Raw genomic sequence first — 26,871 nt, forward strand, 5'->3', positions numbered from 1 at the left:
AGGAGCTAGTGGCTTGGTAATAGAACCAGATTAGTTATGCAACAAGAATGATAACATTTCAATTGAATATATCCCAATCATACTCTATCGCCTGCGTCCCTACTGGCATTCATGGTATGGTATCAAATAGGTTCACTATACTAAAAAACAATAGATGTGTAAAGAAAGAACATAAGTTACTTACCTGTAAACTGTGGTTCTCCAGCATTGGTGTCTTTCATAGATTCACATGCTTGAATATTCCCCGTCGTCGAAGTGGGAGTCCCACGGTACATAAAATAGCAGTAATATATGCATGTATATATGAGAAATATTATAAATAAAAATATACATACATATAATGCAATAAAAATGTAAACTTAAAAAAGTACCATAGAACAGAATAGGCCCATTGAAAAGCCCAAGGGAGAATTCACTTTAGTAACTTATAGGAGTCATTATGTGTAGGTCCACATTCCAGCCAATCAGGCTGTAGCCTCCCCTAGAACCTTCTCCTCAGAAGCCCAAGTCCTCAGATTTTCGTAGCACAAGTAAGTATAAATGCTTGAGGAGAAGAGAGCCTCTGAGGGGAGGATGGGAGGGTCGCATGTGAATCTATGAAAGACACCAATACTGGAGAACCACAGTTTACAGGTAAGTAACTTATGTTCTTCTCCAGTATTAGGGGTGTCTTTCATAGATTCACATGCTTGAATAAGAATAGAAAGCAGTAAAACATACATTAGTCATAAAGGAAGATACAAATTACGTTTAGGCATAACTTATCACTTAATAAGCAATAAAAAACCAAAACATGACAATACCTTTATGACTGGAGGCGGGTAGCAACAGAGGCTCACCTTTATCGGAAAAGATTCCGCAGCACCGCTTGACCCACTGCCGCATCCGCGGCATCTGTTGATTGCAGGCAGTAGTGCTTCGTGAAAGTATGGCTGCTGTCCAAGTAGCAGCTCTGCAGATTTGTCTTAGAGGTACCCCCGCAAAGAGGGCAGCAGAAGTTGACACAGCTCTCGTGGAATGAGCTCGAGCAGGAGCAGGAAGGGGCTTGCCAGCCCGTTGATGACAATAGGATATGGCAGACGATATCCATCTGGTGATAGTCTGTTTAGTTACGGGTAATCCTTTGCATACTGGGCCATATGCAACAAACAATTGATCAGACTTTCTGAAGGCAGCTGTGCATTGAATGTAAAATTTAAGACAGCGCTTCACATCCAGAGTGTGTAAGGAGCGCTCCGCTGCAGATTGAGGTGCAGGGAAGAAAGTCTTAAGAACAATAGGTTCATTGAGATGAAAGTCACTGGGAACCTTAGGAATAAAACTGGGATTTGTTCTCAAGGTAACAGCCTCGTTGGAAAATTGCAAAAACGGTGGCTTTATAGTAAAGGCTTGAATGTCGCTGACGCGTCTAGAAGAGGTCAGAGCAAGTAACAGAGCCACTTTCCACGTGAGGAACTTCAGATTGGAAGAATGGATGGGCTCGAATGGAGGCAAAAGCAGCTGAGACAGAACTAGGTTGAGTCGCCATGAAGGTGGAGGCCGACGGATTGGAGGAAACATCCTAAAAAGGCCTTTGAAGAACTGTCTTATGATCCTGGAAGAGTACAAAGATGTTATGCCATCATGACGGAAACGAGAGATAGCAGCCAGAAAAACCTTAAGGGTGGAGTGAGATAGTCCTGATTTTGCTAGCGACAAAAAGAATGGCAAAATTTGTTCTGGCTGAGCACGCATGGGATCTAGTGATCTAGTGGAACACCAAGCGCAGAAACGCTTCCATTTCAGCTGGTAAGTTTTGACAGTAGATTGTGCTCGAGCATTTGATAGCACTGCCCTACAATCCTTGTCGATATTCATGTGTGCAAATTCATAGTACTCAGGTTCCAAGCATGAAGTTGAAGGTATGCTGGATCCGGATGGCATATTTGACCTTGATGCATTGTGAGAAGATGTGGCAGAGGATGCAACCGTATCGGTTGTGTCAGAGAGAATAGGAGGAGATCTGAGAACCAAGGACGTCTCGGCCATTTGGGTGCGATCAGGATCATCCGACATGGTTGGAATCTCATTCTGTGTAACAGACGTGGAATGAGCGGCAGAGGAGGGAATGCATAACTGAAGGCGTTCGACCAATTTATTGAAAAGGCATTCCCACTCGACTCCTTGTGTGGATGCCGGCTCGCAAACGTTAGACATTTCCTGTTGAGAACAGTTGCAAAGAGATCCAACTGCGGTCGGCCCCACTGTCGGAAGATGTAATCCAACGTTGGTTGGTGGAGTTCCCATTCGTGGTTGTCCGAGAGGGCTCTGCTGAGCGCGTCCGCCAGCACATTGGCCACACCTGGTACATGGATAGCTTGGAGATGTATTTGACGTTGTAGAGCCCAGTCCCAAATTTCCTGTGCCAGCTGTGATAGCACGAGAGATCTTGTGCCGCCCTGTTTGTTGATGTAGTGCATGCTGGTGGTATTGTCTGTCTTCACCAACAATGTCTGTCCCTGCACTACTCTTTGAAAGGACTTCAAGGCCAAGAAAATCGCCAGTAGTTCTAAGCGATTTATGTGCCAAGTGCGCTGAGACGCCGTCCACTTGCCTCTCACGGACATTCCGTCGAGATGAGCACCCCAACCTTCTAGGGAGGCGTCTGTCGTCAGTGTCAGTGTTGGTTGTTCGTCCTTGAATGAACGACCTGTTGCTATATTTGGAGGATGAGCCCACCACTCCAAAGCTCTTTGTATGCGGGACGTTAGATGGATCTTGTCCTCGAACGACCCTGATACCTGCTTCCACTGGCTGTCGAGTTCTTCCTGAAGGACTCTCATGTGCAGTCTGCAGTTGGGAATCAGTTGAATGCACGAGGAAGCCATGCCGAGGAATGACTTGTACATTCGGACAGAAACGTACTGTCTTGACTGCAGGAACTGAACTTTCTGCAACATTCTGCCCTGACGTTCCTGTGAAACGAACACTTGCCCTAGCCGAGAATCGAGCGAGGCTCCTAGAAAATCTCGTTGTTGAGAAGGGCGAAAATGTGACTTCAGGCAATTGATGGAGAAACCTAAAGTTTCGAACAGAGATATGCAGACTTGTGTGTGTTCTTGTGTCAGTTGGAAAGTCCTGGCTTTTATGAGGCAGTCGTCCAGATATGGATAAAACTGGATGTTCTGTAAGCGCAGGTAAGCGGCCACCGGGGCTAGGATTTTGGTAAATACCCTCGGTGCCGATCGAAGGCCGAATGGAAGGACCTTGAATTGATAATGAAATTGGCCGACTGTAAAACAAAGGTATTTCCTGTGCCTGGTGTGAATAGGCACATGGAAATATGCATCTTGAAGGTCTATTGTCGAAAAGAACTCTCCTGGAATGAGGAAATTCAAGATTTGAAGCAGGGTTAGCATCTGAAAAGTCTTGGACGCGATGAACTTGTTTAGAGCCCTCAGATCCAAGATGGGGCGCCACTCTCCTGATTTTTTCTTCACTAGAAAGAAACGGGAGTAGAATCCCTTGCCGCGTTGACATTGCGGTACCAATTCTATGGCTCCTTTCCTGATCAGAAGCTGCACCTGGGCCAACAGTTCCCTGAAATGGGGAGAAGGTGGGCCCGAAGGCGGGCGAGCGGGGGGAAATTTCGTAAATTCCAGGGTGTGTCCTTTTGAAACTACATCCAAGACCCATCGGTCGTTGGTGATGTTCGACCAATTGCATAAGAATTTCGAGATTCGACCTCCAAGATGCACAATCCTCTTACTGTTTTTTGCTGGTGTTCGCACCACCTCTGTAGTTGGACTTCCGCTGGTAAGGCCTGGAGGTGGATGAACGATTTTGGGACTGATAGGATCCTCTTTGTCTGTTGTCGTAAGTGTATCCTCTATATTGGCCCGTGCCTCGAAAAGTAGAGGTTCCTCCTCCTCTACCACGTGCCCCACGAAATGGCCTCTTTCTGTATTGAAGCGTTGTTAAGGACTTCGCTGTGTCCTTTTTGATGAGTTCCAAGGCATCATCAACGTGCTTACCAAACAGAGACTCGCCATCGTAGGGCAAATCAAGCACTCTGGATTGAACTTCCGGCCGGAAGGTTGTTGACTTCAGCCAGCCTTGGCGACGCAAAACTGCAGCACCCGCCAATTGTCGGAATCCAGTAGAGGCTATATCGACGGCACAGTCGATAATTTCCGTGGAAATCTTTTCTCCCTCGAGAATGATGGCCTGTGCTTCCTCCCGGATGGAGTCAGGCATTTGGGGAAGTAGACCAGCGATCTCGGACCACATTTGACGGTCGTATCGACCCAGAATGGCTAAGGCGTTGGAAGCTCTTACCGTTGTCGCTGCCATTGTGGTAAATTTCTTACCAATTGAGTCCAATTTGCGGCCATCCTGATTCGGGGGGGAAGTTAGGGGTATGGCTGGATTTCGAGACCTTTTTTGTGCCGCCTGAGTGATCACTGAGTCTGCTTTAGGCTGTGAAACTAAGCAGGCCGGGGAAGTAGGCGGCGCTTTATATTTTTTGTCCAGTCTAGGTAGAACGGCTGGAATGGAGTTAGGACGTTCCATCAACTTCAGACCCTCTTCCCATATGTGGTCAATAATAGGAATGGTATGAGTTTGGCGTTGAGGCAAGTCTTTAAAGTCATACAGAAAACATTCTGCTTGCTGCGTTTCTAACGTTAGGTGGAACCTCTTTGCTGCACGAACCATAAGGCTGTGGAAACTTGCGATATCCACTGGTGGCGAAGTTCTTGGTGATGTTGGTGGAGTAGAGGGTGGCTGTGCCCTATAATTGTCCCAATCCTGCATTTCCTCATCATCAGTGTCATTATCTCCAGTGTTTTGTGGAGTTTGACCCTCATTATCTGTATCAGGAGCAGCACCTAAAGGAGACGTAGGTGCAACAGTCGCTTGAGCTCGAGGCCTAGGTGCTGGAGACTGTGGTTGAAGCACTGGAGACGGAGGGCGTGGTGCTGGAGCCTGGGACCGCTGCACTTGGGGTGCTGGGGAAGGCGGCAGCGATGGTGGAAATCTACGATTGTAGTCATCCAGCATATGTTGTAGGTTTTTCACCATAGACATAGGAATTTGTGTAAAGCGTTCGTAATTTGGTTGTTGTGTGCTATCCAATGGAAAAAGGACGTTCCCATCTTCGACGGTATTATCCGCATACTCATCCTCATCGCTGTAGTCCTGACACTTTATGTGTAAATCCGATGGACTGGTTGCTGGTTGATAAAGTTGGTCCACTTCTGAATCATTTCCAGATTCCTCTGCTCCAGATTGAAATAATTTCTCCGGAGGTTGCGATCCACTCCTAATAGGACTTAACTGTATAAGTGGGACAGACTTGAGGGACGAAGTAGAAACCACTTTGAAGGTGGTAGCAGATTGTAGTGGTTGCTGTGTCGTCGACGAGCCCGTCGACGAGAGTGGTATAGCTTTAACAACCTCTAGTTGTTTTTTCGTTGGCGCCGCTGCATCCGGCGTAGGAAATTTAATTTTGGTAGACGATGATTTTTTGGTCGTCGACGAGGCCGTCGATGGAATCGCAGTCTTTGCTGTCGACGAGGAAGTCGTCGGCGGAGCAGCCGTCGACGGGGGTTTCATCGTCTGCGTCGATGGTATCGTCGACGGGGCTGTCGTCGACGAGGATCCGGTCGTCGACGATGAAGCCTTGGTCTTCGTCGACGGGAGAGCCGTCGACGATGGATGCGTCGACGGTGGTTTCTTCGTCGGCGGTTTGATTGACGAGATCATAATAATGGATGAGATGGGTCTCACCTCCTGACTGCTCGTCGACGAGATGATCATCGTCGTGGCAGAACTAGTCGACATGGAAGAAGTAGTCGTCGACGTGGAAAATGCCAAAACAGACTTCGTAGACGCTGAAGACGTCGACGGACGCGTCGACGAGCCAATGCCCGTTTTAGAAACTGAGGGCATGGTCTTGGGGCGAGACGCCAGAGAACCAGGTCCCGTAGGCGCGCCCTGAAGCAAGTCTTGTGAGGAGACATCCTTGGAAGATCCCAACTTTTTACTCTTCTTAAGAAAAGGAGAGGGGACTTCAGTCTCAGACCCACGCTTCTGAGAGGTTTTCGAAAAACCAGATGTCATACTCTCAGCATCGGACACGATGTTGTCAGATGATTTCAACTTCTGTAGCCACAGAAGGAGACGAGCCTCTCTGTCCCTCAAAGTCTTAGGAGGAAATTTGCGACAGAGTCTGCAGGTAGAGACAACATGGTCCGGATAAAGACAGTAAATACACTTACTGTGTGGATCCTCATGAAAAAGGCGAAGTTTCCCACAGGATGGACAAGCCTTGAACAGAGTTTTCTTTGAAGAAGACATTTTGAAGAAAAAATATGAAGAAACTTGAAGAAACTGAGCAGAGCTCAGGGAGACTCCCTTCACACGACGTGCGGTAGAAAATCTGAGGACTTGGGCTTCTGAGGAGAAGGTTCTAGGGGAGGCTACAGCCTGATTGGCTGGAATGTGGACCTACACATAATGACTCCTATAAGTTACTAAAGTGAATTCTCCCTTGGGCTTTTCAATGGGCCTATTCTGTTCTATGGTACTTTTTTAAGTTTACATTTTTATTGCATTATATGTATGTATATTTTTATTTATAATATTTCTCATATATACATGCATATATTACTGCTATTTTATGTACCGTGGGACTCCCACTTCGACGACGGGGAATATTCAAGCATGTGAATCTATGAAAGACACCCCTAATACTGGAGAAGTATCCATAAAGGACAAGATATGAGGAGGACTGGGAGAAGAACAATAATTGTTTTTATTTTGTTTTGTAAATATTTATATTGTTTTTTAAGTTTTACAGATTGACCTCCGGTAATTGAAACATTCTGCTACAACATGTAGCAACAATCTTTGTCCTGTTTCTTACATTCACATATGCTCCTGCTGCGGATATGTTGATGTGCCAACTCGTGCATCTTACAATTGTCTGGACACATCGCATACATCTCGTTACACCATTTGTCGTACAGATTTGCTATATAGTGAGCATCATTCTAAATCTTGCTTAGCTTAGGTGCACTGACATATTGTACATTCGATAAAGGAAGGAGGGAAATAAAACATGGGAAGACAGGGTACAAAACTTGGAAAAGAGCTGGAACAAACCTGCGTGGCTGTTAGTATTGGTGGATGCGCGTGTCATTTATGGTGGTTAGTGACTGGTGCGTGTGCGCTCCTGGATTGCCATTGCACAGTGTGAGGACAATGAGTCCAGTGCCTATTGATGGCTTAAGGATGGTGGACACATGCGGTGAGCTACTCCCCCGGGTCAAGTGTTTGCAACAGCTGGTCTGGCTGATCCGCATACTGACTGTAGCGCCGCCAGGATCGCTTCCCAACTTGTGGATATAGGTATTTTCCTGAGGCCCATGGTTTCCTCACGTCTAATCGCTATACCTTCGGCCCATGCAAAAGTGGAATGCCTCCATGCCTGTATGTGCGGGGGGTCATGTGCTTTCCATCTTTTTGTGATTAACCTCTTCACTGCTGCCATGCCCATGTCCAGAAACCTGGAGGTGACTTTAGTGCTTCGTGTCCTACGGAACCTGTAGCAAATAAGTTGGCCAGTCAAAAGGTATCTCCTGATCAGTGCAGGTGTGGAGCGTGCTCGCTACCCCCTACCAGTACGCGCTCAGACTGGTGCAGCCTCACATCATGTGCACCAAGTCTGCATTGACAGTAGCACACCTGGGGCAGGCTGAGTCGGCATGGTTAAAGTATCTGTTGATGTTGGCTGGTGAAAGGTACGCTCTTTGTGTGATGTAGTATTGGATTTGTCGAAATCTAGTGTTCCTAGGGATTTGAACTGGGATGGCCAGCGCCTGCTCCCACTCTTTATCTGTGAATTGTCTGTCCAGATCGTGTTCCCATTTGTGTCGGAGAGGGCCTACATTTACTGCGGAGTGCTGTCGCAACGAGGACGCAAACCAATGCATCAGGTGCCTACCACGACCCATGACATGTATATATTGCACAGTAAGATGCGTTTGCGGTTTAGTTGTAAGGTCTCCCCATATCACTGAGACTATCGCCATCAATGACCGGTGAAGGAGGAATTGCCCTTCAGAGTCCTTCGTCAGCAGTGCAGTGTAGGGAATAAGCGAGCCTTCATGATAAAGATCCCCTAGGGGTTATACACTCGCAACGTACCAGTGCTGCTGCAGTTCAGCAGCTGGGAGTGTTGCTCGGCCCGCAGGGGCACCCTCCAGAGGGAGCCTGGGAGCATAGGACATTGTTCCCTGAGTTAACTAGAGGCTTCTGTGGTAGCACCTGTACACTACTTTTAGGAACCGAGGTACAGGAGGCCGCGCCGGGGTGGAAGAGCGCAAGAATATGGGAGAGCGTGTACGAGGGGCGTGTGGTTGCTGTGTCGTCGCGCTGACTGTCTGCCATCCATCTGGTGATCCACTGAAGTTGGGCAGCCAGGTAGTAATGCTCGAAGCAAGGCGCTGACAGGCCTCTCTGATCAATGGGTAGATATCTTTTTTTGTAATCGCCACTCTGTGCCGATTGGGGCCCCAGATAAACTCTCTGGACATCTTTTCCAGTGCGGCAAAAAAGGAGGCGGGAAATAGGTGGGCAGATTGGAAAAGTAGTACAGAAATCTCCACAGAGCCACCATTTTGATCAGTGCTACTCTACCAACCACAGCGAGAGGGAGTGTACTCCAGAATTGTATCTGGGATCTCACAGCCATCAGCGCTCGGCCTAGGTTACCGTAGAAGAGGTCCAGCGGCTGGCGATACACTTGCATGCCCAGGTATCGAAATGTGTCAGCGTTCCACTGTACTTTCATGACATGGAGTATGAGGTCTGGCTCGCGGCAATCCTTCTGAAAGGCGTATAGTTTAGATTTAGCGACATTTACTTTTAACCCTGATATAGCTGCGAACTCCTGGAAGATTTGGGCTAGTTGGTCTGGTACTTGAGTGATGTCCTTTAGGTAGATTAGCAGATCATCGGCGTACAGGGACACCATGCGTGTGCCATCGCCCAGCAATATGCCATTGTGCAGTTGTGTTCTTAGCGACTCCACCAGTGGCTCCATAGCGAGCTCATAAAGAAGAGGGGACAAATGGCAGCCCTGTCTCGTCCCCCGCCGCACTGGGATGGCAGCCGAGACGTATGGTCCCAATTTCACTCTGACCACAGGGTTGGTATAGAGTAGGCAGGTCAACAGTAAAAAAATTAAAATTCGGGGCCTAGTTTATATTTTTCGAAGGTTGCAAGCATGTAATCCCGCTCAAGAGAATCAAATGCTTTTTCAAGATCAAGTACTAGGCAGCCTGCCCTCGGCCATTCGCTAAAGGAGTAGGTTGCGATTTGAAAAAAAGCGACTTAGGTTGAGCGAGGAGTTTCGGGATGGCACAAAGCCGTTTTGGTCCGCATGCACCAGGTCCTGGACTGCCCGTGCTAACCTGTCCGCTAGGATTTTCACTAAGACTTTGTAGTCCGTGTTGAGCAGGGCAAGGGGTCGATATGAACCCATGCTGTGAGAAGAGCAATTATCATGCAATCAAAATCAGGCTACATAAGGTCTGTCGCATACCGTTTTCTCAATTTAACTTCTCACTCCTATTGTCACTTTTCCCAAAAATTAACTAGACATCAGTGAGTGTACTGGAGGCGCTTGGCATTTTGTCTTTTACTTTTTCCCCTCTTGACCCCAGTGCCCTTACATATGGATTTATATTATCTATTCACCATGAGCAAACGATTTATTGTATATAATTGGTCACATAATATTGTCTAATAAAATCTTTTAATATTCATTATTGTGAATGCCTCAGCTCTATGAGGAAAGGTGTAGAATCCTGACACTCAACTTCCCTGATCTAATGTCTCTTTCCCACAGCCCCAGTGGGCTTGATATCTTAGACCCATTGCAAGCACTTTTACATTGCTGTCTTAGTAGAGCACAAGATTCTGTTAGTTGGGTAAACATCCTAAAATGTCTACCGACCCATATGTAGGAGTTTCTATTGCCCTTCACCGGACTACATTGAGGTGCACAGTTCACTTTATCTGCAGGAGAACGTTTAAACATTAAAGCTACCTTGCAATTGGTAAGCAGTTTTTTCACATAAAGAGAATACTTATGGTTATATGTCAGCTCACTTTACCTCTGCTGCAGCACCAATCTAGCTTCTTTTTCTTTGAGTGTTTTTTTCAGTTCTGTAGTTCTTGAAGGTCTGTAAAGATATTTTCTTTTCCCAGTACATTCATAAGACCAGTGTCCCATTTCCAAACACTTTTGGCATCGTACATGCTGCTTGTTTGCTTCCCTACAAAGAAGATAATACAGTAATATTCAGAGCACTAGCTTCAGATCCTAAGAACTTTTTAACAAGATCTTTCAACAAGCAAAGGAGTGGTACAAAAGAATATACAGTTTAAATTAAAGAAATGCATCTAGTCAACTTATGCAACAAAATAGAAGTATATACACACAATGGAAAAGTGGTTTAGCTGCATCAAACTAGAATGCACACAGCACTGTAAAGCGTAACAAAAACATTTACGTTCTCCTGCGTGAGCCGAAATACTCATTTTACTTTTGGCTGTTCATTCAGTCAATTACTTCCATGGGTGTCATTCTCAAAGCATCAGAATCTGGTGGAGGTACAATTAATCAATCCAGCAATATCCTCTGCAAAAAGACCAGGAAAAGAAAATCTGAGCAGGGACTATGAAAAGACTTAGGGCCCGATGTAGGTAAAAGTCATTTACCGATTTTAAAATACCGATTTTTACCGCATCGGTATTCTGAAATCGGAAAATGAGATGTAGAGAAAAAAAAAAAATACAGATTCGGTAAAAATCGGTATCGTGTTTCGATACTTGCCGAATCGGTAATTACCGAATCGGTAGATACCGAATCGGTAATGGCAATACAACCCTATGGGCCAAAAGGCCCATAGGAATGCATTGGAAAAACCGAATCTGTATTTACCGATTCGGCAAATACCGATTCGGCAAGCAAGTAAAAGTGAAACCAATGAAAACAGCCAATGAGGTGGAACCACCCTCCCCCACCCTAGCAGGGAGTGGCTACCCAGGCAGGTGCAACTCATTAGAACTTTCTGGAGAGGCAGCCAGAGCTGAGCAGTGAGAGGGAGCAGCAGAGAGAGTGGTAGCTGATTTAGCAGACAGTGGAAATGGCAAGCAGCTCAGAGAGCCAGAAGGCTGAGAGGAAGCGCAAAGTGAAGTTCAGCAGCATGGAGCTGCAAGTACTGGTGGAGGAGGTGGTGAGGGTCCACAGGCAGCTCTTTGGGAGGCTGTCCCTCACAGTCCCAGAGTCTACCAAGAGGAAACTGTGGAGTGCCATAAGTGAGAAGGTCAATGCTGTTGGTGTGACCCCCAGGAGCCTGGAGGACCTCAAGAAGAGGTTTTATGACATCCGTAGCCTCACCAAGAGGAAATTGTCAGAGCTCCACAAGCAGGCAGGTCTGACCGGTGGAGGCAGGAACCCCGCGCCCCCCCCCTGACTGACCTGGAGGAACTGGTGGCCACAACCATCGAGACGGAGAGTGTGGTGGGAGTAGGGGACATGGACAGCTCAGCCAGAGCTAAAGCAAAAGGTAAGAAGCATGCGCAGCATGACACACCCAACCAGACACCTCCCCTTTAGCCTCAATGTACAGCCAAACCCCAGTCCAGTACTGCTAGCACCATACATGAGCAATGCATTATGGGAAATGTAGTCAGCTAATGTAGGAACATTTGTCAGTGCACATTAATTTGCAAGGCACTTCAAAAAATAATCAGAGTAATGAAAGTGACATGTGCAATGATTTTATTGTAGTGACTGTAAGATATTTGCACTCAGTTTACTAATGCTTCTTTATACCTAGGGGCGCCATCAGGCAGTGGAGCATCAGCTGCACAAGCGACAACTCCAGCGACGGCAGAGAGTGTGGTGGCAGGGCCAAGCACCATGGATGCCTCGCAGGAGGAGGAGGACAGCAGTGCCATGGTCAATGAGGACGACCCAGTACATGCCCTCTTATTTCCCCACTCCCCCCAACTATCACTATCCCCCCCATTGCAGTTCTCACCTGAGAACTCCCCCTCACTGTCCCAGCCAGCAACTGCCACATCCCCCGCCAGGAGGAGTATTGTGGCCCCAATGACAATCATGCGGGGAGCTGAGGGTCAGGCACCAGCACCCACACCAGCAACACCTGTAGCACAGCAGTCCACCCAGCAGGCCAGCACCAATCACTGCCGCCCACGCACTCCCAGCAGTGCATGTCCATCACGAGAGGGCACAGTCTTCCAAGGCCTTGAGGGGAGCATGGTGTCAATCCAGCGCATGCAGGCAAAATCCATCCTGGCATGCCACCGCCAATTGCGTGCACACAACCTGCATATGGTAGAAATGGCAAAGGGCTTTGGTGAGTTGGTGGCAAGCAACAAGGAGGTGGCACAAACAAACAGACATTGCCACAGGACTGGGACGCATGACGACCGCCATCACACAGCTGTGTGCCAAGATGGAAAATAATGAGCACACAAGACGCAGGGATGCCCGTGTCCAAAACAGGGCAATTAACTGGCTTGCCGCCGCGACGTCCCAGCTATGCCGCCGAGGGGCAAATATGCAGAAGAGCCTGACACAAAACACTGCAGAGGTGACCAGGGGCATGGCCAGGATCACCAGTGCCATGGAGGCCCACATCATATCTAATACAGTGGCCAATCCTGCCCTGGACGTGGCTGAGGCTGGGGACAGCAGCAGCCGCAGCAGCCCGGCTAGCGCTGTGTCAGAGCCGCGCAGGAGCACCAGGCGCTCCGCAGAGGCAGCAGGCCATGCTGAAGGGGGTGAGCAGCATCCCAGTGGCTCTGCAAAGCGCAGCAGGAAATGACTGCCAGTGTGGGTGAGGCAACCCGGGGCATTTCCAGTCCCCACCTTTCATTTCATAATTTAATTTGTTGCACATCACTGCTTTAACGTAGTGCCAACATTAATTTAAAAAAAAATTCACATCCATAACCTGTCTGTGCATCTGTGCTCACTCAGAAATAGTTTTCTGTTATCTCCTCACGTCTGTATCTGCCATCACTTGGTGTAGACACCCCAGCAGGTTGTGTTTGTGGCACAGCAATGTCGTAGTCATGGTCCTCGTAGTCTGACAACTCCACCTCAGTGCCCTTCTTCACCGCAAGGTTGTTCAACATTGCACAGGCAGCTATGATCTTACAGCAGGTGATGGGGGTATACTGCCTTGCACCTCCACTCTTGTGCAAGCATCTGAACCTGCTTTTCCAGATGCCAAAGGTCCGTTCTACTACATTCCTTGTGCTTTTGTGGGCCCGGTTATACCTCCTTTGGCTGGGTGTAGAGGGGTTGAGGTAGGAGGTGAGTATGAATGAGCGGAGGGCATATGCACTGTCGCCTAGAAGGAAAAGGGGTAACATTACTCACATGCATACATGTACTTCACAGTGCTATTTTTGTCATGGGGGTATGATGATGTGTCTCACCTAGGAGGTATCCTTCACCAAATTCCCCTGCAGTCAGCCGTGCATAGATGCCGCTGTTTTGAAATATGTAGGAGTCGTGGGTACTCCCTGGGAATTTTGCCACCAGGTCTGTGATGGCGCACTTTGCATTGCAAATCACCTGCACATTGATGGTGTGCGTAGACTTCCTATTGCGGTATATGTATTCTGTGTCAGCAGGGGGGCAAATCGGAATGTGCGTGCCATCAATGCAGCCAATGATGTGGGGAAATCGTGCCATCTGGTAAAAGTCTGCTTTTGTTTGTACCAGTTCCGCATGGGTTGCAGGGAAAGAAATGTATTGGTCCATCCTCTGTATCATGGCGTCAAGGAATTTGTGGAAAAACCTTGACAGGCTGCTCTGCGTCACCCCTCCTACCGCAGCAACTGCACTTTGATAGCTGCCAGACGCAAGCAGGTGTAGGCTGCATAGCACTTGCACGTGCGATGGGATGGCGTGTGCCCTTGGGGTGGGGTGGTCCAACAGTGGTTGTAGGTCCCTGATGAGCTCCAGAATGGTGTCTGAGTCCAGCCTGTACCTCTGTAGGATCTCTGCCTCTGTGAGCATGAACAGGGTGATCCTCTGTCTGTAGACCTGCTCCTCTCTTTGCCATTCCCTCTCTCCTTCCTGCTGTAGCCGTAGCCGTCTTGCAATGACATAAAATGCCGCCATCCTGCAAGTTGCATTGCATTTTGGGTCTAATTTTATAGGTTGCAGTTGGTTACCACCTGATTCCAATCCATGGTAAATACCGAATTTCAAATACCGCTTTTGAGCCTAAATCGGTATTTCAGTGCTTCCCTACATCTCTGAGTTTTTGCCTGTCCGAATCGGTAATTTACCGATTCGGTAACTCTACCGAATCGGTAAATGGTCCGAATCGTATATTTACCGATTTGGTGTGTTAGCGATTTGTTAATTTACCGAATCGGTGTATTTCCGATTCTGTATTTTACCGATTCGGTATCTTTACCGATTCAGTGAAATTACCGATTCGGCCGGATTTCTAGCTCCTACATCCTGATGGCTCGATACCGCTCAGTAACGGCCGAAAATCGGAATTTTCGACCGTTACCGATCGGTATTGGGCCACCTACATCGGGCCCTAAATGCCTTATGAAGCCGTATTTATCCTGCTTTTCCGGTACGCCCTTTCATTTTTGTCCGTTTCGTATAAAGCGCATTGAGGCAATTGTAAAGACACAAGTAGACATCACCAAAAAGCATAAATAAATAACTAAGCAGGATGCTACGATAGCGCTGAGCGATGGATGGATAAACAGATAGGTAGATGGGTGGATGGATGGGTCGATGGAGTGACTGCTTGCTGAGCAATGTGTGGGTGGGTGCATATATATTGGTGGAACAGCAGAGAGGTACACAGGCCGAGATTTTAAATAATAAAATTGCAAATACAACTTAGTATATTTAAGTAGACGGTAAATTGTGTGTAACTAAGAGTAGTGTGTACATACAGGGACATTTTTAAATGTATACTTATTTATGCCCAGATGTCCCATTACCCACGCCAGTCAGTATCACAGATGAAGCCCACAGATTGTAAAAAAAACAATTCTTTGAGACAGTGCATGCCCCAGATTGCTGTAAATGGCTTCAGGCTCAGCTAGTTGGTTTCAGACGCATCAGTTCCACTACTTTTGCAGTGGCATCAGTCATAATATTGCTGCCAGGCCTGGCCGGAGGTTGGAAAAAACCTGGCACTAAGAGAGTGCAGTAACAGAGTGCAGTGTCGTAGAGTGCAGAGGTGCAGAGTGGATTAAAATGTATTGGTGTACAATGCAGTGGTGTAAAGCGTTGCAAAGTAGAGTATAGAGGCGTGATGTGCAAGGTTTTAAGTAGACTGGCGTAGAGTGCATTGGCATAGAATGCAGTGGTAGAGAGCAGTGGAGTGGCGCAGAGTGGGGTACAGTCGCAGAGTGGAGTGCGGTGGCATACAGCAATGAAAGAGGCAGATTACTAAAATTTTAAAAGCGAAAAAGGAATGTTAAGCTGCAAAAAAAAAAAGCTAAAGGAAAAATAGTTCAGGTGATCATTTTAGGACACTCTAGGTTGCAATACGGATATAAGGAAACATATGCAGATCAGGTTGAGTTGCCGTATTCAGAACAAAAACATTTTTTAATCCGTTGCGGAAGAAGGGATATTGATAGCATATAAACGAAGATAATTCAAAGAATATTTCTATTGTACTAAGAATTGCCCAGCCATAAAGCCTTTTGGAAGATGCACTAGTAAAATACTGCTTCCAAGGGTTTCTTCAGGAAAAGCTATAGCCATCTAAAGTGAAATAGGACCTTGAGGAGATTCAAGATTTTTTGAAGGATTTGAACATACAAAATTATCAGGTGTAGAGGTTGCTTCCTTGGATACAGAAATCAATTATCTAGAGATTGTAGATGTAGTTCAGAAATGTAATATTTGGCATATCCTCTGTGCTAAATAGATCTAGATAATTTTAGCATGCATGCATAAACGGAAATTCTATTTCAATGTTTTAAAGTGAGGTCCTTCCACCTTCTATGTGATTGGCTTTAATCACACGTACATGAAAGGATGGTAGAGACTTATGGGATAATAGAAATGGTGCTATCAAAATACTTTTGTTGATACTTGCACCAAATCTGAAGAGTAATTAGGAGGGTAGAACTTAAATGTGAGACAAATTGTGTACAGGGTAGACAAAGTAGTATCAATTTCAGACTATTATGGGACCTGATACGCGTAGCACAGGAAGACAAGCATTTATTTATGACAAACTCTTGATAAGAGAAAGCCACTTAATAGAGTTTAAATGCCATATCATCTAGCAGTACTGAGCCAGTTTAGATTTTGTGAAGAATTGTTTTCAAATAGACGATATAAAATGAATTTATATATTTGTTATCTTACATAAGGAATGGGTGGTCAGTCATGGACAAAAAAGGAATGCAATATTTGGGTAACACCATAACTAACAACATTAAAGAAGCAGTTTATTTAAACCTAAGAGAACCAACAAAAGTTTTGAATTAAATGAGGAAGAGAGGCGCATTTTCAATTTTTGGTCTGGAGCAAAGTAAATACAATCAAAATGATAATCTTACACAATTCCTTTGTATATTCAACCTAATTCCTAGGCTTCATTTACTAAAAAATGCAAATATAGATCTGCTACTTCTTTTGATCCAAATTACTTGAAAATCTGGAATGGGTTTAATTAGGGAGCAATACTGCTGATCAAATTCCATTTAGATTGACCTTTTTTCTGAATATAAAATCACCATATGGTCTAAACAATTTGGACATATTTATCTCAATCCCTAAAACATAATGGTTTGTTATCTATGAAGCATGTGTTTGGAGAAAACTTGACAAATACATTATCTAGGTTAGCTGGATTAAAAAAGGTGCAACATTAAAAACGAATAGTTTCTTACCAGTCTGTGTAGTTTTGCAGCTTGAAGATCTTTCTGGATTCACTATGCTGTGCATATTCCGCAATCTGGTGGTTGGGTCCAGAATCGTAGTCTTTTCTCTTTTTTTTTTTCGTAGCCCAGGTGGGCGTCGACGTCCCACCTTCTGGTGTACCTTCGGTGACGTTGGCATGCTTCCGGCGGAAGCTACCACCCTTGGGCGCCATCTTCGGATTCTTTTTTCTGTCTCTTTTTGTCTTTTCTGCTTGTGGTGAATCCATGGCTATGTATGTTATTCCTTTTTTTTTTTTAACGTAATTCTTTCCACATATCTTGAAAGCTTCAACTTTCTTTCCTTTTCGATGCATTTCCACCTTCTTTTCCAGCCTCATCTTTCTGGCGGAGGCGGCTGGGTTCGCTAGTGAATCCAGAAAGATCTTCAAGCTGCAAAACTACACCGACAGGTAAGAAACTATTCGTTTTGCAGCGTGAATCTTTCTGGATTCACTATGCTGTGCATAAATTTTGTAGCGGTTTTTGTTACTTTTGTGGCGGTTGGGTGGAAGATGAGCGCTGGTTGTTGAAAATATGTTGAACCACCTTTTGTCCTACTTGTGCTTCCTTGTTCATTTGAACATCCACGCAATAGTGCTTAGTGAACGTGTGCAGTGAAGCCCATGTTGCCGCCAGGCATATGTCCTGAATTGGTGTGTTGGCCAGAAAGGCAATTGTTGCTCCTTTCTTCCTGGTTGAGTGGGCCTGCGCCCCTCCTGTTAGCTCCTGGCCCGCTTGCTTTTGGCAGAATTGTATAGTCTGTGCGATCCATCGAGCTATGGTGTTTTTTGTCACTGGTTTACCCATGTAACTGTTTGCGAAGGATACGAAGAACTGTTTTGTCTTCCTGTGTCCTTTCAATGTAGTGCATCACTGCCCTTCTTGCGTCTAGAGTGTGGAGTGCTCTCTCAGCGCTTGTAGTGGGGTTTTGGAACAAGCTAGGGATCTGAATACTTTGATTCATGTGGAACTATGACACCACCTTCGGCATGAAGTGCGGATCCGTTCTCATTACGACCCGGTCCCTGTGTATCTGAATGTAGTGTTAGAGCCTGCAGTTCGGTCACTCTCCGTAGCGATGTGATTGCTACCAGAAAGGCTGTTTTCATAGTCAGCAATTGCAGTGATGTTTTGTGGATAGGTTCGAAAGGTGCTTTCATGAGGTCAGTCAGTACTACATTCAGGTTCCAAGCCGGTGGCGGCATTCTTTTTGGTGGCGCTATTCTTTTAGCCCCTTCCAAGAATTTTTTCACGACTTGAGATGTGAAGAAGCTTCTCCCTGTTTCTCCTCTTGTGTATGCCACAATCGCTGCCAGGTGTACCCTTAGCGAGGATGAGCTTAGTTTAGCCTTTATTAGGTGCGTGAGGTTGTCAATTTTCTGTGTAGTTTTTTCTTGCAACACCACTGAGTGAATCTTTTCCATTTTTCCCCATAGCATTTGCGTGTGCTGGGCCTTCTTGCCTTTCGCAGCACCCTCAGGGTGCTCTCTGGTAGTTTTAGATGTGCGAACTCTAAGTCCTCAGGAGCCAGGCTGAGAGGTTGAGGCTCTCCGGCTCTGGGTGTAGAACTTCTCAGTTTTCCATAGAGAGTAGGTCTCTTCTTTTTGAGAACTTGTGGGGGGGCCCCTGCGCCATCTCCATTATCTGAGAGTACCAGGTCTGCCTGGCCCATTGTGGTGCCACCAGGCTCAGCGTCATGTTGCTTGTCCTGCATTTGTTCAGAACCCTGGGGATCAGTGGTATCGGGGGGAAAAGCGTAGGCAAATGTTTTTGACCAGCTTATCCATAGGGCATTCCCCTGTGATAGTTCCTCTGGTTGCCTGGATGCAAAGTATTGGCATTTTGCATTCCGGCGTGTTGCAAATAGGTCTATTGTCGGAGTGCCCCACCTCCTGAATAGTTTCTCTGTCTCCTGTATATTGAGTTCCCACTCGTGGGATGCTGAAGTCTGCCTGCTGAGCCAATCCGCTTCTACATTGTCCTTCCCTGGCAGGTGTATGGCTAGCAGGTCTATTTTGAGTGGTATTGCCCATCTCCAGATTTCCTGTGCCAAGCTTGACAGGGGGAATGATTGAGTTCCCCCTCGTTTATGTAAAACATCGCTGTGGTGTTGTCTGTATCAGCACCTTCTGGCTGTACAGGTGTTTCTGGAAGGCCTTGAGTGCTAGCAACACTGTTTTCAGCTCCAGGTAATTGATGTGTCTGACAGCATCTGTAGGGCTCCACAGGCCCCTCACTCTGAGCTTGTTCATGTGTGCGCCCCACCCCTTCTGGGATGAGTCTGTGGTAATGGTCACTGTTGGGTCCGGTTGTGTTAGAGGTTTCCCTACTGTTATCCTTTCCTTGGTCCACCACCTTATTTCTTCCTGCACCCTGTGCGTTACAACCACTAGATCCTCCCAACTTCCTGTAGCTTGTGACCATTGCGGTTGTAGCCACTCTTGGAGCGGTCTCATCTGCAGGCGTACATTGGGGACCAGGTGTATGCACGACGCCATCATCCCCAAGATCTTGCTCACTGCCCTCACTGTCAGAGCTCGCCCCTTCTGGTAGTGACGTTTCTCCCTCAGTAGGCTGAGTGTTCTCTTTTCGCTGGGTGACACCCTGCATTGGACGGTGTCGATTTGAGCACCCAAGAAGATCTTCACCTGCTCCGGTTCCATTGAGCATTTTCCCCAGTGTATGGAGAAACCCAGGCCTGTTAGCGTTCTCGTGACTTGCTGTGCGTGATCTTTGCATGTCCTGTAAGAGCTTGCCTTTACGAGCCAGTCGTCGAGGTAGGGGTACACGTGTATCCCCTCCCTTCGCAGATGCAGGCCACTGCCGCGAGGCATTTGGTGAACACCCTTGGTGCGGATTTTAGACCGAAGGCCAGGGTTGTGAATTGTTAGTGATCGTTGTTCACTGTGAACCTTAGCATGTGCTTGTGCTGCCTGTTCATGGGGATGTGCAGGTACGCATCCTTGAGGTCTATGGTGGACAAGAAGTCCCCGGCCTTTATCTGTGGGATGACTTCTTGCAGGGATGTCATCTTGAATTTTTGGGTCTTTACATATTTGTTTAGGAACCGTAGATCCAGGATGGGTCTTAGGCTTTCGTCCACTTTTGGTACCAGGAAGTAGTTTGAGTACACTCCTCTGTTCCGTTCTTTGAATGGGACCGTTTCAATGGCCTCTTTGAGGAGTAGTTCTTGGGCTTCCTTTTAGAGCAGTCGCAGCTCTATTCCCGAGTGCTCTCTTCTCTTTGGCTTTCTGTTTGGTGGATTCTTTAGCAGCTCTATGCCGTATCCGAACTGCATGATGTTCAGTATCCCCTTGTCTGTGGTGATTTTTCTCCACTCCTGGAGAAAAAATCTTAGCCTGCCTCCTACTGGAGTTATATGATCTTTTGTGTCTTGTCCGTGTATCACTCTCCTCTTTGTTTTTCCGTGCTCTTCCCCCGGAGGGTTCGAGTGGGTGAGCACCTTTTCTCATGTGCAGTCACTTAGAGGGAGGTTGTTCACCGCCTCTTCTTCTCGGTCCTCGTCCGTTTCCTCTTGATCAAAAGGACTGGCCCCGGTTCTGGTAGTTCCAGTTTTGCCTCTGCTGGCCCTGGTGACCATGGTTGTCACTCTGTTGTCCCTGGTGGAACGCCTAGTGCGATTCTCCTCGCTGGTTTCCACCTCTGCCGTTTGGCCTCCGCGTAGGAGTGCCCCTTCTCATCCCCCTGAATTGCAGGGCCCCCATGGACCTTGCCGTCTCGTTGTCCTTCTTCAGTTGTGTGAGCTTCTCATCAACTGGGGCTCCGAACAGTGTTTCACCATTGAAGGGTGTGTTCAGGATGTTGTTCTGCACCTCAGCTTTGAAGCCTGAGATCCTGAGCCAGGCTTGCCTTCTCTCTGTGATGCCTATAGCCATCAATCTGCTGGCTGTTTCAGCCCCATCCAAGGCTGTCTTCAGGCACGAGTTGGCAATGCTTTTCCCTTCTTCACAAGGTGTGATGCCCTCTCACGGTATTGTTCCGGGAGGTGCTTGAGCAATTGCCCCATCTCATCCCAATGTTGGTATTGATGTCTGCTTAGGAGGGCGTTTGAGTTCGCCATCCGCCAGTGCGTTGCGTTGTTTCTCTCTATTTTCCTCCCAGTTAGGTCCATCCTCTTGTTTTCCTTGTCAGGTGGAGGCCCAGATGTTGGGTCGTTGGCCCTTCTTCTGGCCATCGCAGCGATAATTGAATCTGCTGTGATGGACCCCTTGATATAAGCCGGGTCCTGTGAGGAGAATTTGTATTTCTTTTCCGTCCTCGGCGTTACTGATCTGCATGTAGCCGGGTCCTTGAAGGCTTCCTTCCCCTGGTCTTTGATACTTTTCAGCATGGGAAGGAATTGGCTTCTTGTCTGTGTGGGGAGCAATGTTTCCAGCAGAAAATCTGCTTTTGGCTCTTCCTCCTCTAGCTTAACCCCATAAGCTGCTGCTGCCTTCCTGACGACCTCATTGTATGCCCCGATGTCATCCGGTGGCGAAGGCCTCAAGGGATAGGTCTCTACCGCCTCCTCCGGGTTTTCGGCCTCAATGTTCTGCCAATCCTGGTCTTGGGCCGTCGAGGAACCTGAGCCGTAGCTTGACTGCTGGTCCCCGTAATCACCTTCTGTATAATAGAGGTCCTCTTCCTCTTCGTGCTCCGAGAGCTCCGGAGTTTTCGGTGGCTCTTCGGCGTTGAACTCCTCCTGCTCTGTCACCTCAGCGACGGAAGTTGCCGGCCTCAAGGGAATCTTGTAACTTCTCATTTTTTCGGCGAAGTCTTTCTTTCTCTGGAGGATGTTCTCCCTTTCGGCCTCGAGCCTTCTTTTCTTTCTCTGCATCTCTGCGGCCTGGTTGTCGTCAAGCGTTTCGGCCGCTGTCGTCGACGTCGAAGCTTTCTTCAGCTCCTTTTCCTTCGAAGTCGAAGACCCTTTTTCGTGGGCTTGCTTCGACGACCTTTGCTTTTCGCCGGTCTTCGGCCTCCAGGAGTCCTTGTCGAAGGATCCGCTGGGCTCTTTTTCAGAGGATGCAGCTTCGGCCGTCGAACTTTTCGGCGCCGGTGCTCTTTGAGGCTTTGGACTCGAGTCCGCCTCTGGCTTTCGAGGCCCTGTGGGAGTTTTCGGGGTCGTAGACTCTCCTACCTTGTCAGACGTTTTCTTATCGGTCTCTGCGACCGTTAAGTCATCTGGATCTTCGGCGATGTTGTCCTCGTCGTCGGTGGAGAGGCCCAGTTCGTAAAGCGTCGGGACCTGGCCCTTGCCCTGCATCGTGTGATGAGCTATCCTCGGCTTCTCTCGAACTCTGAGGGTCTTCGGCTTGAAGACGGAGCAGACGTTGCAGTCTCTGCTCTCGTGGACGATAGGCAGGCAGAGGTTGCAGACCGGGTGCTGGTCCTTCTGCGCGAACTTGTGGTGGCAGTTTTTGCAGAATTTAAATGGAGTCTTGTACATCCCTGCGCTCAGGGGGCCCCCTGTATGCGCATTCCTCCAAGGATGTCGAAGATCTCGATGTTCTTCTCTTTCTTCGTCGTCTCCTCTCCGATGGTCTTCTCCCAATCTTTTCCGGTCTTTACCGTCGAATAGTAGTTGTATTTTCTCCTTTTTCCCTCCAAAACTTCTGGAGCTTCACGCGACGATCCAGACCCAACGGCGGAAAAAAGAATCTTAAGATGGCGCCCAAGGGTGGTAGCTTCCGCTGGAAGCATGCCGACGTCACCGAAGGTGCACCAGGAGGTGGGACGTCGACGCCCACCTGGGCTACGGAAAAAAAAAAAAAACAGACTACGATTCCGGACCCAACCACCAGATTGCGGAATATGCACAGCATAGTGAATCCAGAAAGATTCAAGCTGCAAAAATATATAAACACAAAAAGGCCAAATTATTAACTTACAAAATAGAAGACAAGAAATAAAATGTTAAACAAAAATGCATCTAATCTAGTTATAAAGAATAAAATACTTTTTCAAGAGATGAATGTCTGATAGCATGTAATAGGGGGCTCATCCAGTGGCATGCAAATCTTAGAGTTGGCATAGATTTTTACATAATTTGGAAGAGTTTTATATACTTAAATTGAAAGAATTCTAGATAGAAGTGGTAGAAATAAAAGATACATTGAAATTCTGGTCTGAGATTATACATTCTAAATAAAAGATTTTTTGGCATCTAAATCTACAAACAAATCAGAACATCATTTCACTGGACTGTTGGGAGAAGGTACAAAGCAGGAATTGGAATGGATAACATTACTCAAACTGGAAACATTTTACTGGGAATCAAACTTTTGTGAATTGTACCAAGGTTCAAAACTTCTAGAAGATGTTTTTCCCAAGATTAACCTACACAAGAAACCTTTTAGCTCTCTTCGGTCATAATGTTTAGAAATTCAAGTGCCTAGATGTTATGGATTCAGTTTCTGAACCACTATCTATGACCCTATATTTAAGATTTTAGGGAAGTAAATTCTCAAATTCAGAACCATTGAGGTCATTAAAAAGATTTTTTTTTTAAATCTATTTGACGTTCTTAGAATGTGCCAAGGACAGTGCAATGTGTCTATATGGATGGTGTAACACATGAAGCTGAAAAGGTAATCCGTATCGCTGAAGTCATAACTGCTGTTATACTGTCAAGCCAAAACAGAGATTGCTGTATTGATCGAAATTTTCAATTAAGGAATGCCTGTGACATGGCCTCAGATGTTGGCCTCTAACTGGAGTACGTTAAATGTTGTTCAAATCATCAGTCTTCCAGTCATATGCTGTTGAAAAAAGTGTTAAGTATTTAATTTATAAACCATTAACCTAGCTACAAAGCAATGAAGGTTAGTGAATATAGTTTGAATATCTGAAGGACCAAAACAGGTTCAATAGAGGAGTTAAACACTTCTGAGGCACAAGTTAAAGACTATATACAGACTCTCTTAGACTGGTTTAATGATCCAAATAATAGGACATGGATCTCGGATGACTAGGAAGCTCTGTCAATATTAGAGGTCAAATAGAGACCAAGAAACAAGGAGCACCTGGTAAGTGAAGGAGAGGAGCGCCCAGATTATGGCCAACATATATTTGTATATAGGAATAGATTTGGTGTGCCAGGTAGGGACCTCGGAGCCTGGGGCAAGTGCAGTAGAGAATAAGGATTTGGGTGTCCCAACAACAACCAATCATACTACTACTTAAAATTCTTTCAGTAAATATGCCATTTCCTGGGTACCTCAATGTTTATTCACAAATGTGTGTATCTGTATAACTTGTGACATCATTGATGCCATTTTTATTTGTCCTTGATACGTATCTTCTACATAAAGGTTGCAGATTTAAAATTGTAAAACTGTTTAAGATAAATATCCTGTTGTGCAGAATTTCATTATCATAATCCTTTTTGTCTGTGACAAAAAAGATGATGATTGAAGGTCATTGGGACACCACACCCACTTTTATCTATACTACTATTATAAAGAGAGAAAACAAACCTTTTGGCAAGGTAAACTCGGGAACCACAGCGCCAATCCACACATCCAATACATTGTTGTAATCCTCAGGGTGGGCAGATGGACATAGGCTATAGAAAATTTTTAAAAAACGTAAATTTAAAAATATAACTTTAAAAAAAAGTAGTACCCTGAAAGTAGCGCCGGCCGCGACGCTGACGGCCACGACGTAGCGCTGGCCGCAACGTACTTGATGACGAGGAGGAGCGGCGGTGAAGTGAGGAGCTCGGGGAGGTGCGGCGGCTCAGGTAAGACTCTGGGACACGGGACGGGAGGGTGCAGCATTTCAGGCTTGCGAGGAGGAGCGGCGGCTCAGGTAACGCCCTAGGACACGGGATGGGAGGGAGCCGGTGCGGGAGGTTGGGCCGGAACAACTGCGGTAAGGCTCAGGGCCTAGGGGCAGCATTTCAGGCTTGCGTGCACTCACCCCCCCGCCGGCCCCCGCCCGCCAGGACATTGTCTGGGACACAGACAATGTTGTGGCGGGCGGGGGCCAGGGCGGGAGTGCACGCAAGCCTGAAATGCTGCCCCCAGCCCCCTTCTGCCCCAGGCAACGCTGGGGCGGGCTGCTAGTAATAGATATTTGTGGACTTCCGTTTTATGTAGTGTAGACAGAGGATGAACTCTGTGGCCCGGATAAATTTGCAGGAGGAGCAGGTACATTTACAGCATAAAAAATAAATTAGACTATCGTGATAAATAACACCTATTATGAGACTTGGGGGAATAACGTAGGAATTCTGGTGCTTACCACATCAAAATTGCTTGTTACTGGAAATACTTTAGTGTATTCCCCTGTTAAAGTCCAGCAGGTTTGACCTGCCAAATGTAACAAAGGGTGAGGTATTTAACTCACTTGAGCAAACAGTGGTTGTTCAGGGGGGTTGGAAAACATCAATTCACAACTAATCGGGGCCTTTGTTGCGAAGACTGGGTTTTAAGTCAACAACCATTATTGAATGAGAACCAGGAACAATTTCATCTGCTGGAAATCAATCTTTTCAGCATTTTGGTTCATAACAATCAATTGACTTGCCCGGCAGGTTATAGTGGATGAAGACGTTAAGTGCAACAGGAGGGCTGGACAACTGATGGGTCTCTATTTGAACAAAATGTTGAGATGAAGGAGACAAATAGCTTTTAGGCAGTAGCAGTCATATTGAGGGCTGTAGCAGTAGACAGCAGGAGACCTGGTAGAAAAAGGCAGTGAAAACTTCAGGCAAGTTATGCAAGGCTGTGATGGGGAGAAGGGATAGGAAGGCATTGCCAAACACATGTATGGTTGAAGAGTTCAAACTGCAGCGAGTTCAGATTTCTGATTCACAGAATTGAAGCAACTAATGCGGTTTGTGGTGCACAAGGAACTGTACTGCTTCTGTCCTTTCTACTACTTTACCCAGAAAGATGAAGTGGCAAATTGGGCAACAGGTGAAAAGTGTGTCTGGTCTGAATGCTCTTGTTCTAAAAGGGGAACTGATGTGGAGGAGGGTGTTTGGAGATTCTACAGCAACAAACTTGAGACAGGCGAGACAATTGTGTCTTCCAAGAAGTTGGTGCTGTCAACATTGTATTGGATTAAGTCAATGTCTGCATTTTTGCAGAGAATACAATAAGCTGGGTGCAGGGGGTTTATATAGTGACATACCACTTCAATGAGTTATGTGCTTTGATCTGTGGTTAGGGTAAATGGTACCTAGGTAGAAGCGGACCTTGTCCCACACGAAGCGCTGTTTTTGTTTGTCTTAAACTGCTTAGGCTATCATGGGAGCAAACATTTAACTAACATGCACATTACCGTTTTGTAGTTAAGCTCCTATAGGTACCTGGGCATAATGTTTGGGGAACACTGTTTTGCTATTGGTAGATTAAGATGCTCAGCAGCGTTTTGTGAGGTAACACTGAGTGCCACTAGTAGACAGACAATGTTATAGCAAGGTCCTTTTACAACATTTTTAAATGATATTTTTCACATTTTAGTTGGTTTGTCCATTATAGTTAAGAGCAGGGTGGCATGTTTAAGGGAATTGCTGATCGAAACACGGATTTCAGATAAGGCGAAGGCTATGTGGATGATTACAGAACGATTTATCACGATCGGTCTATTGGCCACCAGTGCCTGCATCCTGGCCCGAGTGATTTACAGAATTTTTTATCCGGAGGACATTAGAAACGGTTAACCCCTTCGATGCTCATGACGAGCTCAGCTCGTCATGAGGCACGGTTGAGCTGTGCTGATGACGAGCTGAGCTCGTCATGAACAATGGGAATCGATGAGGGTCAGCACAGGAGGGGAATACCATCAGCAGCGATGGTGTTAAAGATTACCTTGATCGTCAATAATATACTTTCCAATTTGTGGCAGAGC

The 26,871-nt window shown here is 46.5% G+C and overlaps 1 protein-coding gene across 2 annotated transcripts in view; it reads right to left on the reverse strand.

Annotated features, from left to right (window-relative positions):
• Positions 1-26,871, reverse strand: part of ZCCHC10 (zinc finger CCHC-type containing 10) — a 158,439-nt gene that overhangs the window by 71,327 nt on the left and 60,241 nt on the right. For both annotated transcript variants that reach the window (XM_086931630.1, XM_086931631.1), the window contains exon 2: positions 10,164-10,325. In XM_086931630.1, coding sequence (XP_086787756.1) covers positions 10,164-10,325 — 162 coding nt within the window. The remainder of the gene's footprint in view (positions 1-10,163; positions 10,326-26,871) is intronic.

This window comes from Lissotriton vulgaris, chromosome 7, assembly GCF_964263255.1.
Source record: "Lissotriton vulgaris chromosome 7, aLisVul1.2, whole genome shotgun sequence".
NCBI classification, from domain to species: Eukaryota; Metazoa; Chordata; class Amphibia; order Caudata; family Salamandridae; genus Lissotriton; species Lissotriton vulgaris.